Genomic DNA, 13,639 nt, shown 5'->3' on the forward strand with positions numbered 1-13,639 from the left:
AATGAGCAGGGGAAAAAAAAAAATGAGAGTTCTGCTCTTGCCTCGGGGCTGGGAAAGCGGGAGCACGCAGGGATTTTCCCTAGAGAGCAGCAGGAGAGGGTGAAGCGCACCCCAAGGATGCGGCCAGCTCCCAAAACGCCGCAAATCCGCGCTGGGGATGCCAGGCTGGGGTCAGGGAGGTGAGGAGGGACCGGGAGCTGGGGACAGCTGGGGGAGCTCCTTGCTCAGGGCTGGGGCCAGCTGCCCTCCCTCCAATGCTGTCCATCCCTCGCTGTCCATCCCTCCCTCCCTGTCCATTTCTGTCCATCCACCCCTGTCCATCTCTGTCCATCCCTCCCTCCCTGTCCATTTCTGTCCATCCACCACTGTCCATCCCTGCCCTCCCACCCTGTCCAGCCGTCCCTTCCTGTCCATCTCTGTCCATCTCTGTCCATCTCTCCCTGTCCATCCCTCCCTGTCCATCTCTGTCCATCCACCCCTGTCCATCCCTGCCCTCCCACCCTGTCCATCCCTCCCTCTCTGTCCATCTCTGTCCATCCACCCCTGTCCATCCCCGTCCATCTCTGTCCATCCCTGCCCTCCCTCCCTGTCCCTCCCTGTCCATTCCTGTTCCTCCCTCCCCTGGATCACTTTCAGAGGTCTCACAGGTCCAGCCCAGCCGCCCCCTCGCTCCCATTGCCATCCCAGCCCCGCGAGGAGGAGGAGGAGGGCGGCCGGGCCGGGGGAAGGAGCAGCAGCAGCGGCTGCCAGGGCTCTGTGGGGCAGCTCCGGGGCAGCTCCCGGGGCCGGTGCCGGTGCCCATGGCCGGGGAGATGCCGGGGGAGCCCCGCACGCTGCGGCTGCAGCACGGGAACCGCATCGAGGCCCTGTGCGTGCTGGGCGGCCACGTCCGCGCCGACGTCTTCGGGTGAGAGGGACCCCAAAACTCCCCTTCCTTCTCCTCCCCCATCACCTTCCCCCCTGCTTTTCCTTCTGCAAATCCCTGCTCCTGGTTTTCCCTCCTAAAATTCCCTGCTCCTCATTTCTCCTCCTGCTTTCCCAAACCCCAGAGCTGCTGGGTGGCCACATCCACACCGATGTCCATGGGTAAGAGGACCCCCACCAAACTCCTTTCCTCCTCCTCCTCCTCCTTTCTGCTCACCTTTCAACCCTGCTTTTCCCTCTGGAAATCCCTACTCCTTGTTTCACCTCCTGCTTTCCCAAGCCCCAGAGCTGCTGGGTGGCCACATCCACACCGATGTCCATGGTGAGAGGACCCCCCATAAAACCTCCTTTCCTCCTCCTCCTCCTCTACCTTTCTGCTCACCTTTCAACCCTGTTTTTCCCTCTGGGAATCTCTGCTCCTCATTTTTTCCCCTGCAAATCCCTGCTCCTTGTTTTCCCTCCTACAAATCCCTGCTCTTCCCTTTTCCTCCTGTATTCCCAAACCCCAGAGCTGCTGGGCAGCCACATCCGTACTGATGTCCATGGGTGAGAGGGACCCCCAAAACTTCCTCTCGTCCTCCACCTTTCTCCTTGCTTTTCCCCTGTTTTGCCCTCTGGGAATCCCTGCTCCTCCTTTTTCCTCCTGCTGTCCCAAACCCCACAGCTGCTGGGCAGCCCATAGATGAGTGGGACCCCCAAACCTTCTTCTCCTCCTCCACCTTCACCTTCCTCCTCACCTTTCCCTCCTGTTTATCCCCTCTGGGAATCCCTGCTCCTTGTTTTTCCTTTTGCTTTCCCAAACCCCACAGCCCAGACACCGTTTTGAAGCAATTTGTGGGCAAAACCCTCCCCGGGCTTTGCAGAGCTGCACGAATCCCTGGAAAGCTTTGAGCACCCCTGTATTTACCCCAGCCCAGGGTGGGTCTGACCTGCTGGGCTCAGCAGATCCAGGGGCACCTCAGGGAGGTGAGGAGAGCAGAGAGATGAGCAGGAATCCAGGGAGGGACTGCAAAGTAAGGGAAGAACACAAAACCTCTTGACCAAAACCTTGGGAAAGTGGGAAATCCCCACAGAGCCAACCCCGCTTCCCTAAAACAAACCCAGCACTGAACTTTGGGGTAATTGTTCCCCCCAAGGGAAAAAGAAGGTGAAAATATCTCATTCCAGGCTCGATTCTGGTTGCTGCTGCTGTTGCAAATCCCAGCCTCGATATTCAAGCCGAGCAGCGCAGCTCCAGCTCCCCTGGCACCTCTCCAGGCCAAATCCCTTCCCAGCGGGATCCCCAGATCCAAGAAACCAGGAAACCAAACCAGTTTTTCCATGTGTAATTAAAAGCAATTGAAGGATTTAAGGAACACCCAGGCGGGAGCAAAGGAGCGCTCGGATTTCCTCCCCCCTCGCCAAGGGTGCGGGTTTGGTGGGACCGGCGGCATCCGAGAAACCTGATCAACGCCAGGGCTTGGGTGTCGGGGCAAAGAGCCCAGAAATAATAATCTGGAAAGGCAGGGAAACTCAGGAAAAGGAGAGGGGAAGAGCAAGGGCACATCGGACTGGGAGCAGGCAGCACTGGCAGTTTTGGGCTGGATAAAATCCCCCAAAAATGAAAGTTTCCCATAGAAGAGCCTCTCGGGGGATGGCCACGGTGTTTTGAGGAGCTGTTAAACACCATGCTGGAAAATGAACCGGGAATTCTCCATGGAAGTGAGAACCCAGGTTGGTCGGGATTATTAGAGATCCTTATCCACAGCAATGGCTGCAAATCCTCACGGGGCTAAGCCGGGCCTAAACCCGGGTAAATTCCAGTTCCCAGGTAGGAGCAGGGCAGGAAGGTGCCGGCGGTGAGCGTGGAGACGCCGGCGTGCCCAGTCTTGGCCGCGCTCGGGGCAGTGGGAATGAATCCCGGTGGGAACGCCGCGCTGGCCCTGCACATCCCTGAGAATTCCGGGTGTTTCTGGCAGGGCGGCCCCCGCCGGGGCCGTGGCCTTTGGCGTGAAGCACACGGAGGGGGTCAGCGTGGATGTGCTGTTCCGCGGCCGTGCCGAGCCCGAGGCCGTGCCCGGCACCGGAGCGCGGTGGCCGCTGGAGGAGGGGACGGTGCTGAGGTTCAGCATGAGCCGGGCCAGCTCCGAGGTCAACGACAACAAGGTGAGGAGTGGGATCCCGGGAGCGGGATCTCCATGGAGAGAGAACATCCTCCCCAATGCGGGGTTTGGGGTTTGCAGGTCACCGTCAGCTTTTACGCAGAGGGAGGGAAGCCCATCAACCAAGCCGGGGTGTTCCTCACTGGTGTTGGTGAGTCTGGAACTCCACGAATCCATTGATGTCCCCTCATGCCTGGAGGAGAGCAGGGATGGGGACAGCAAACCCAGGTCTCCTGGCTCTAGGGGTCTGCTGGCTCTGGTGCCCAGGGATGAAGTGGCTCTGTCCCCACAGGAATCTCCCTGGATGTGGACGCGGATCGGGATGGAGTGGTGGAAAAGAACAGCCCCAACAAGGTACCCAGCCTCCCCCACCCACGGAAAATCCACAGGCTTGGTGGGTACCGAACCCGCTGAGCCCCAGGGGTGCTTTAGGCGAGCTGGGCCTGGGGACCAGAGGGACACGGGGCCATCCTGCTGGTCAGCTGTGACAAGGAGTTCCCCTTCATCCCGCCCTCTGACTGCGACAGCGAGCAGGTGTTCAACAGGGAAGGTAACGGCTCCCCAAACGCCCTGTCCCCAGAATCCCCATTGTCCCCTCTCTGTGACCTTTCCTGGGAGGGACCCAGCTGCTCCCCACCAGCTGCTGAGCAAGCTTCCCACGTGGGAATTTCTGTGGAATTAACGCCACGCCAACCCACTGGAGCCGGGCAGGGCACGGCGGCCGGCGCGGGGAAGGGCTGAGGTTGCAGGGCTGGCACGGCGCGGGCCGGCGATGCTCCGCACAGGTGAGAGGAGCGCGGGGTGAGGCGCGGGGCCGGCAGCCAGGAATCCACCCACCCGTTCCTGGAAAACCCAACCCACGCGGAGCCAGGCCCGGCGGTGCTCCGAGGTCACGGCCTGGCCGTGCCAGGGAGGGAAGGGACAAGGGATGGGAAAAGGGCATTCGGGTCACGGCCCACGGGGCACCAGCTCTGGTTTGCCAGCATGCCCGGACTGGTGGCGAGGGAAGGAGATCCAAACCCCAGGAGGGAACATGGAGAGCCCCGCCCGATTTTCTTCCTTTTGCCCCAGATTTGCTGGACATGGCTCAGATGGTGCTGAGGACAGAGGGGCCCCAGCGCCTGCCCCGGGGCTATGAAATCGTCCTCTCCATTTCTGTCAGTGACGCCGACAAAGTTGGGGTCTTCCATGTGCAGAGTAAGGCCTTCCTCACCTCTTGCTCTGCCCCTTCCTCTCCCCCTTCTTCCCGTTCCCCTTTCTCCTTTTCCTCTTCTTCCTCTTCCTCTTTCTCCTCTTCCCCTTCTTTCTCTCCTCCTTCCTTTTCTGCCCCTTCCTCCTCTACCCCATCTTCATTTTCTCCTTTTTTTCTCCTTTTTTTCTCCTTTTTTCTCCTTTTTTCTCCTTTTTTTTCTCCTTTTTTTCCTCCTTTTTTCTCCTTTTCTCCTCCTCTTCTCCTTTGCCACTTTCTCCTTTTCTCCTTTTTCCTCTTCCCCTCTTCCCCTTCCTCTTCCTTCCTTTCCTCCTCTTCCTTTTCCTCCTTTTCCCCTGCTTTGTCTTCCCTTTCCTCCTCCTCTTTGATGATTTTGAGGTCCCCATAAGCCCTTTCCTTCCCATCTCTGACCTTGTCCTCTCCACATTCCTCAGACCATGCCCCCACTGCCCCTTCCCCATTTTTCCCCCATTTTTCCCCCATTTTTCCCCCATTTTCCCCCATTTTCCCCCATCTCCCCCCCATTTCCCCCCCACTTTCCCCACATTTTCCCCACTTTTTCCCAACATTTTTCCCTCTTTTCCATCCTGTGGAAAACTGTGGGGATAGACAAGCAGAGGGAGGGGGACACAAAGCCACACAGCAAAGGGGTGGCAGCAATCAGGCCGGTGTGGTTTTAAGAAAAGGAAGATTTAAATATAAATAAATTTGTTTGGCTCCCTGAGAACCGAAATCTTCAGCTGCAGGAGTTGGGAAGTGAAAAGGGTGAAAGAGAAGCTGCTTTTGGCTCATTTTCCTCGCCCTGGGTGAATTCAGCTCCATCTCCTGGCTCCCAAGAGAGCCCAGGGATGTGAGGCCATCCCTGCCCAGGCAGCTCCAGCCGAGGGAATAAACTGGAACCCCGGAGGAAACAAACAGGCGGGAATCCCGAGGAAAGAGGTTTGAATCCCAAAGAAAGAGACAGGAATTCTGAGGAAACAGGCAGGAATCCTGAGGAAAGAGGGAGGAATCCTGAGGAAGCAGGCAGGAATCCTGAGGAAACAGGCGGGAATCATGAGGAAACAAACAGGCAGGAATCCTGAGGAAAGAGGTGGGAATCCCAAGGAAAGAGGCAGGAGTCCCGAGGAAATAAACTGGAATCCTGAGGAAACAAACAGGTGGGAATACCAAGGAAAGAGGCTTGAATCCCAAGGAAAGAGGCAGGAATCCCAAAGAAAGAGGCAGGAATCCTCAGGAAAGAGGCAGGAATCCCAAAGAAAGAGACAGGAATCCTGAGGAAACAGGCAGAAATCCTGAGGAAACAGGCAGGAATCCCTAGGAAACAAACAGGTGGGAATCCTGAGGAAAGAGGCAGGAATCCTGAGGAAAGAGGCAGGAATCCTGAGGAAATAAGCTGGAATCCGGGGTTAAAAAACAGGCGGGAATCCCAAGGAAAGAGACAGGAATCCTGAGGAAACAGGCAAGAATCCCAAAGAAAGAGACAGGAATCCCGAGGAAACAGGCAAGAATCATGAGGAAACAGGCAGGAATTCCTAGGAAACAAACAGGCAGGAGTCCCAAGGAAAGAGTCTTGAATCCCAAGGAAAGAGTCTTGAATCCCAAGGAAAGAGGCAGGAATCCTGAGGAAACAAACAGGCAGGAATCCTGAGGAAACAGGCAGGAATCCTGACGAAACAGGTGGGAATCCTGATAAACCCATGGCTTTCCCATTTTCTCTCAGATCCGTTCTTCGGGCAGCGCTACGTGCAGGTGCTGGGCCGCAGGAAGCTGTTCAACGCCGTGCCCTACCCCGGCGGGGCCGCCGAGCTCCACTTCTTCGTGGAGGGGCTGCGCTTCCCCGACGAGACCTTCTCCGGGCTGGTGTCCATCCACGTCAGCCTCCTGGAGCCACTGACGGAGGTCAGGAACGCCGGGAACGCCTGGGAATGGGACAGACAGGAGGCTGCACCCAGCAGATTGGGATGGTGCCAGAACGGAGGGTGATCCCATTAACCGATCCCAAAAATGACCTCAGGGGAGGGTGTTTGGGGGGAATGGTGTGGGGAGTGTCCCTGATTTCTGCTTGGCTCCCTCAGGGCATCCCCCACTCGCCGATCTTCACGGACACCGTGGTGTTCCGGGTGGCACCGTGGATCATGACCCCCAACACCCTGGCCCCGGTGAACCTCTTGGTGTTCAGGTACAGATGGTGCTTCCCCAGCCCCACCAGCGCTGGGGCCGGGCTGGAAACAGGGAATTTCCATTCATTCCATCCATTCCATCCATTCCATCCTTTCCATCTTTTCCATCTTTTCCATCTTTTCCATCTTTTCCATCTTTTCCATCCTTTCCATCCTTTCCATCCTTTCCACCCTTCCTTCCCTCCAGCATGAAGGACAACTACCTGTTCACCAAGGAGATCCAGAGCCTGGTGGCCAAGGCCGGCTGCAAGCTGAAGGTTTGCTTCGGCTACATCAACCGCGGGGACCGCTGGATGCAGGTACGGGGGGCTCCAAAAACCAGGAATATCCTTCCCTGCTGGTGGCCCAGGTGGGATTTCCTTCCTTCCTTCCTCAGGATGAGATCGAGCTCGGCTACACCCAGGCTCCCCACAAGAGCTTCCCAGTGGTGCTGGACTCCCCTCGGGAAAGAGGGATGGAGCAACTCCCCGTCAAAGAGCTGCTGGTGAGAGAAGGTTCCCGGTGTTCCTGGCATTCCCTGAGGAGCAGCTCCCAGGGTCACGCCCAGCCCACGTTCCCATTTCCCAAATCCTCCTTGCCCTCGGCTCCGTGCATGGAATTGCCTGGAAAATGAGAGCAGGGCAGCTCCACATGGAGATTCCCTCCCACCCAGCTCCAGCCTCACCCCCTCATCCCTCCCCCGGCCTCACCCAATCCCAGCCCTCCAGGAAACCTCTGATCCAGGGGGAAAGGAGGAGGAGGTGCCTCTGGGAGTGAAAGGCTCCAGCCAAACTCTGGGATGGGATTTCTGCCCCTCGAGCATCCCAGCACAGGCTGCTCTTTCCTTTCCTCCTCCGTGCCTGGGAATATCCGGCACTTTCCGAGCAGGAGAGGGTCAGTTTACTTCCTTGGAGGAGAAGGGGATGCAGCCAGCACCAGGAACATCCCTGTGGGCTCCTTGGCTGAGGAAAAGGGCCAGGGCAAGTCTGGGATGGGGCGTTTTGGGAGAGCCCAGCATGGATAAAAGCTGGATTGGGCAATCCCCTGGAGATATCCCATGGGGAAAGGGCAGGACACCCCAGGCAGCCACAGAGTCGCTGTCCCCAACTCCCAGCTGGGTGCTGGAGCAGCCTCAGCCCTGGTAGAAGAAGGAGACAAGGACAAATCCCAGCTTTTGTCCCTTTGGAGAAGGCTGGGGGCTTTGGGGAGCACTGAAATCCATCGTTTCTCATGCCTGGCATGGGAACATCCAGTCCCAGATTCATCCAGCGAATCCGCCGGGCGGCCGCGGGGATCTGCCCTCTTTAGGAATTGCTCTGCCTCGTATTTAGGGCAGCAATTTCAGCCTTGGGAGCTGCTAACGCATTATCCTCCAATTTCTGCTTTGAAGCCTGCCCTAATCCCCAGCCCGACCTTTCCAATCTCATTTTCCAGCTAGGAATACTTAGCCCGACACCATGGGCAGGGGTCAAGCCCTGAGCCCCTGGAAGCCCATGCCAGGGAAAAAGGAGACGGGAGGGAATTATCCCCTCAAAATCAGTGTGGAACTGATAGGACTTGGATGTGACCCGCAAACCTGGGATGAACCAGAGCCCTGACAGTTGAAACCGGGCGGGCTCCGTGGTTTTATTAAACTGAAATTAGTCAGGAGCAGGTGGTTGGTGCTCAGGCTCTCCCTCAGAACCCAGAGAAAAGGGGATCTGATCCCGGCCATCCCCCAAAAATGCACCCCAAAACCACACAGGGAGGCTCAAGGAAAGTTGTGCTCCCTCTACCCCAGCGTCTGCAAACACCCTGGCTTTAAAAAGGGAATTTCTGAGGGGAAGCACCCCCAGCTCTCCCTGCTCACTTTTCCTGAGCTGTGTATTTGGGTTATCCCCATGGAAACCCAGCCCTGATAAGTGACTGGGGTTTAACTCAAACCTCACGGACACCTGATCTCGTCCCAGGAGTTGCTATGCACTCCGGGCCCGCATGAAGCGGGCAAAGTGGGATTTGGTCCCATCCCTGCAGGTTTTGCCCTGTTTTTAACGCTCCCTCAGGCTTTGGCACACAGAGCCCAGCGCTAATTACCCCTGCAAGTACAGCTCCTCCAACCCCAGATAGGGTAAATCCTGGAAATCAGCCTTAAGTGGGATTTAAGTGCCGTGCAGCCCTTGGGGCGGCTCTTAGCCCAGGGAAGAGTCACCCTCAGGGGCTGGAGTTCACCTCCCTCCAGAGCCAGCCAGGAACTTGGCTCAGGGCTGCTTAATTAGCTTAATGTGGGCACTTAAACCTTGGCTTAATGTGAACATTTAAACCTTGGCTAGAGAGAACAGAGGAGATCTGGCCTGGCTTAATGTAGACACTTAAAACTTGGCTGGGGAGAACAGAGGAGATCTGGTCCTGCTTAATGTGGACAATTGAACCTTGGCTGTGAGAGAACAGAGGAGATCTGGTCCTGCTCAATGTGGACAGTTAAACCTTGGCTTAATGTGGACACTTAAACCTTGGCTAGAGAGAACAGAGGAGATCTGGTCCTGCTTAATGTGGACATTTAAACCTTGGCTGTGGGATGAGAGGAGATCTGGCCCTGGCTCCAGGCCTGGACTCTGCTCCCAGTTGTTCCAATAATTGTCCCAATTATTCCTGCAGCTCCATGATCCCAAGACCTTTTTCCTGTCCCCTTTCCTGTCCCCTCACCGTCGCTGTCCTCACCCTCCCCACAGGAGGATAACACCATGGGAGCAGCGGGGACTCAGGGCATTTCCTTTTTCCCAGGGCCCCGATTTTGGCTACGTGCACAAGGAGCCCCTCTTTGAGGCTGCAGCCAGCCTGGACTCCTTTGGGAACGTGGAGGTCAGCCCGCCCGTGTCCGTGGCTGGCAAGGAGTATCCCTTGGGAAGGATCCTCATCGGCAGCAGCTTCCCCGCGTAAGAGAGGGGGAAACGCAGATTTGGGAAAAACACGGGTTTGGGAGCAGAGCCTCAACAAGAGCCCTGAAATACCACCAAAATCGGGGTAATTGGGTCAATCAGACACTGCCTGAGCAGGGTGGGGACACCTCAGAGGCAATTTATATCCAGGCAGATGTTGATGGGAATATGCCCTCAATCTGAGTGTCCAGGCAGATGTTGATGGAAATATCCCCTCAATCTGAGTGTCCAGGCAGATGTTGGTGGGAATTCTCCCCCAGTCCAAGGATCCAGGCAGATGTTGATGGGAATTCTCCCCCAATCCAAGAGTCCAGGCAGATGTTGATGGAGTCTGAGCGTCCAGGCAGATGTTGATGGGAATTCTCCCCCAGATCCGCGGGCCGCAGGATGACCAGGCTGGTGCGGGATTTCCTCTACGCCCAGCGCGTCCAGGCCCCTGTGGAGCTCTACTCCGACTGGCTGGCTGTGGGCAATGTCAACGAGTTTGTCAACTTTGTCCCCAGCTGTGACAAAAAGGTACCCCCAGACTGCCCCAGGGTTCTTCCTCCAGGACACCGATCCCACTGGGAAAACCCCAGAGCTCCTTCCTTTGGCACCCCCAGCCAGTGTTTGCTTGGGTTTCATTCCCCACCCCAAAATGAGGGATCTGAGCACAAAAAAATGTGATTTTCTGGTCTATTAATGAATGCAAATAGGAGGGAAAAGATGCCTGCGAAGGTATCCAAGAAATTCCACCTTTAAGATTCCCGGGGGTTTGCAGCAGCTCAGCATCTCCCAGAGGTTTTCAGAACATTTCTCTTCCCTCTCTTGTGGCTTTTCCTGCCTCTAACATGGATTTTTCCCTCAGGGAAACCGAGCCTTGACCAGGATGGTTCTAAAAACCAAAAGGAATATTTATACCCATATGTTTTCAGAACACTTCTCTTCCCTCTATCATGGTTTTCCCTGCTTCTCACATAAATTTTTCCCTCAGGGAAATCCAGCCTTGAGCAGGATGGCTCAAAAAAAAAAGAGGAATATTTATGCCCACATGTCCTCAGATCATTTCTCTTCACTCTATCATGGCTTTGGCTGCTTCTCACATAAATTTTTCCCTCAGGGAAACCAAGCCTTGACCTGGATGGCTCAAAAAGAATATTTAAGCACACAAACACTCCACGGGTTAAACGAGGCACTAAATAACAGCAAAGACTCCTGATTTTAAGAGTTTTAGCTCAGGTTTTTGCTGAAGTGAGTCCTGGGGTGCTGCAGGGCTGACCCTGCTGTGTTCCTACAGAGATTTCGGATGCTGCTGGCCAGCCCGGCCGCCTGCTACCGGCTCTTCCGCGAGAAGCAGAAGGAGGGACAGGGAGAAGCCACCATGTTCAAAGGCAAGGGAACAGCGCTCGGTGGCACAGCCAGGGCCATGCGGGGACATTTCCCCGCTGGGTGTCCTTCAGCAGGATGCCTGCCCGCCGCCCCCAGCCTCCTCCGGCCCTATTTCGGGAAAGCGAGTGGGATGGGAGGGATAAGGGCCTCCGCGTAGAGGGGATGTTTGCTGCCAGGGATGGAGCCTCTGGAAATGCCAGCGGAGATCCAGCACGGAGCGGGACAACTGGCAGCTCTCGTGTGCCCCCAGATTAGCAGCATTGTGATTTTGATCCCTGACGGGGATGGGAGAAGGTCTCTGTATCTCCAAGGATATGGAGCTCCAGCACGAGCAGGACAACTGGCAGCTCTCCTGTCCAAATTAGAAATGGATTTTTTCAATTTCATTGTGATTATGATCCCTGACAGGGTTGGGAGAAGGTCTCCATATCTCCAAGGATATGGAGCTCCAGCATGGAGCAGGACAACTGGCAGCTCTCCTGTCCAAATTAGAAATGGATTTTTTCCATTTCATTGTGGTTTTGATCCCTGACAGGGTTGGGAGAAGGTCTCCGTATCTCCAAGGGTTCCTCTGGTGGGAGCCCAGCTGTCCCCTGACCCGGGGTGACCCCATGGAGGGGGACACTCTGGAGAAACCCACCAGATTCCCCTGAACAGGAAGATGGATGTCAGGACTTTTCCAATGCTCTTTCCAACGGGCAGAGATTTCCTTCTGTCAGCTTCCCAAGCTTTCACCCCAGCCTCAAGAAATTGGGAGCTGGGGCTTTTGGGGCTTTTTTTTTTGGCTTTTTGGGCTTTCTCCATCTCTATACCCTACCTCAAGCCAGGCTCCTGCCATCACTGCTTCATTTTGAGGGCGTTCTGTGTGTTTAGGGTACTCGGGGACAGACACCAAGCGCATGACCATCAACAAGGTGCTGTCCAACGACGTCCTGGCGCAACAGAACCAGTACGTGCAGGTAATCCCCACACTCCGGGTCACAGCCCCCATTTCTGGCAGGGACTGCCCTGGTGTGGCACAAACCCCACAGGGAGTGGTGGAATTTGGGCCCCTCTCTGCTCTGCTCCATCCCCTGCAGCGCTGCATCGACTGGAACAGGGATATCCTCAAGAAGGAGCTGGGCTTGCTGGAGGAGGACATCATCGACCTGCCGGCCCTCTTCAAGCTGGACAAGCAGGGAAAAGCTGTTCCCTACTTCCCCAACACGGTAAGGGGGGTTCCCACCCTTGGCTCCTCCCCAAAAAACAGCTCCGCCAGCCAGGATGGGTCCCCAAAGTTTTCCTGAAAAAGAAAAATCAGCTGTCTAGAAAAGGGAAATGTCTCCAGTACAAACATGGGTCTAACACAGCTTGGTGGTTTTGGGGTTTTGAGGCAAAACCCTTTCAAAGCAGTGAAATTGCAAGGTGAGAAGAACTTTTCCCCAAAGTTTTCCCCCAAAAAAACCCCAGCTGTCTAGCAAAAGAAAATATATCCTGGCAGGCATGGATAAACATAGGTCCAACATAGCTTGGTGGCTTTGTGGTGCTTGCAGTGGGGTTTTTTTAAAAAGTGGTGAAGTTGCAAGGGTTGAGGAGTGTTTTAATGGTAAAAAAGGGGGAATTCTGTTGGATTTGGAATCCTGAGGGAGGCCAGCTGCAAAAAGTGGTACTGAGGAGGGTGGAGGAGGGTAACCAGCATCTTTCCTTTGGCTTCATCTCTCCCGACACTGCTGGTGTCAGCCTTCAGGTCACCATGATCATCCTGGCCAGGCATCTGGGCACCCCAAGCCCTTGGGCATCACCCATTCTGATGCCAATGTCCCCTGGTGTCACCCCACAGGACACCATGATTGTCCTGGCCAGGGACCTGGGCATCCCCAAGCCCTTCAGTGTCACCCATTCTGATACTGATGCGCCCTTGGTGTCACCTGCAGGTCACCATGACTGTCCTGGGCATCACCAAGCCCTTCAGTGTCACACATTCTGATACCAATGTGCCCTTGGTGTTACTTGCAGGTCACCATGATTGTCCTGACCAGGCACCTGGCCATCCTCAAGCCCTTCAATGTCACCCATTCTGATACGGATGTGCCCTTGGTGTCACCTGCAGGCCACCCATGGTTGTCCCAGGCATCCCCAAGCCCTTCAATGTCACCCATTCTGATGCCAATGTCCCCTGGTGTCACCCCACAGGTCACCATGATCGTGCTGGCCAGGGACCTGGGCATCCCCAAGCCCTTGGGCATCATCCATTCTGACACCGCTGTCCCCTGGTGTCACCCCACAGGTCACCATGATCGTGCTGGCCAGGGACCTGGGCATCCCCAAGCCATTTGGGCCTGTGGCGGGCGGCGAGTGCTGCCTGGAGCGGCGGATCCGCGCGCTGCTGGAGCCGCTGGGGCTGCGCTGCCGCTTCCTGGAGGACGTGTCCTCGTACCACGGCAGCCTGGGCGAGGTGCGCTGCGGCACCAACGTCCAGCGCCGGCCCTTCGCCTTCCAGTGGTGGCACTTCACGCCGTAGCCAGGCCTCTTCTTCATCCTCTTCTTCTTCTTCATCCTCTTCATCCTCTTCCTTCTCCCTCCACCTTTGCACCCAGCGTGTGTTGTTTGAAATTCCCTTAATAAATGAATTTGCTGTGAGGAAAAAGTTGGGGAATTAAATAACCAAATAATCAATAATTAATTCTTAATTAATAATTCTGTTGGGAATAACTGGGAGGGAAAGAGGGAGCGCTCAGAGGGATGGGGGAGTTACTAAAATCCTCCAAAATTGTCTCTACCACCATTTTTGTGGTATTGGTGAGTCAGGCATCACTTTATTTAAACTCAGCCAGGGTTTGTGCATGGCTGACAGAGCTCCAGCCTCCACATCAATACAAAATGTTTTCATTTATCTTTAACAAAGAAATCAGTGTAATGAGTTCTAATAATGCTCTTCATTGA

General features: G+C 55.6%; 1 protein-coding gene across 1 annotated transcript; it reads left to right on the forward strand.

The window, feature by feature from the left end:
* Positions 1–800: 800 nt before the first annotated feature.
* Positions 801–13,217, forward strand: LOC128947599 (protein-arginine deiminase type-2-like). Its single transcript, XM_054291920.1, has 16 exons — positions 801–907; positions 2,883–3,069; positions 3,147–3,216; positions 3,358–3,419; positions 3,498–3,615; positions 4,137–4,262; positions 5,996–6,174; positions 6,351–6,454; positions 6,643–6,754; positions 6,832–6,939; positions 9,195–9,346; positions 9,721–9,865; positions 10,626–10,719; positions 11,591–11,676; positions 11,797–11,925; positions 12,984–13,217. Exons 1-16 carry the CDS (start codon positions 801–803, stop codon positions 13,215–13,217), a joined length of 2,013 nt encoding a protein of 670 aa, XP_054147895.1.
* Positions 13,218–13,639: the final 422 nt, after the last annotated feature.

The sequence above is a fragment of the Melozone crissalis genome, unplaced genomic scaffold (assembly GCF_028551555.1).
Source record: "Melozone crissalis strain CALT ecotype California unplaced genomic scaffold, PUWL_Pcris_2 ptg000107l_1, whole genome shotgun sequence".
In the NCBI taxonomy this organism is placed as follows: Eukaryota; Metazoa; Chordata; class Aves; order Passeriformes; family Passerellidae; genus Melozone; species Melozone crissalis.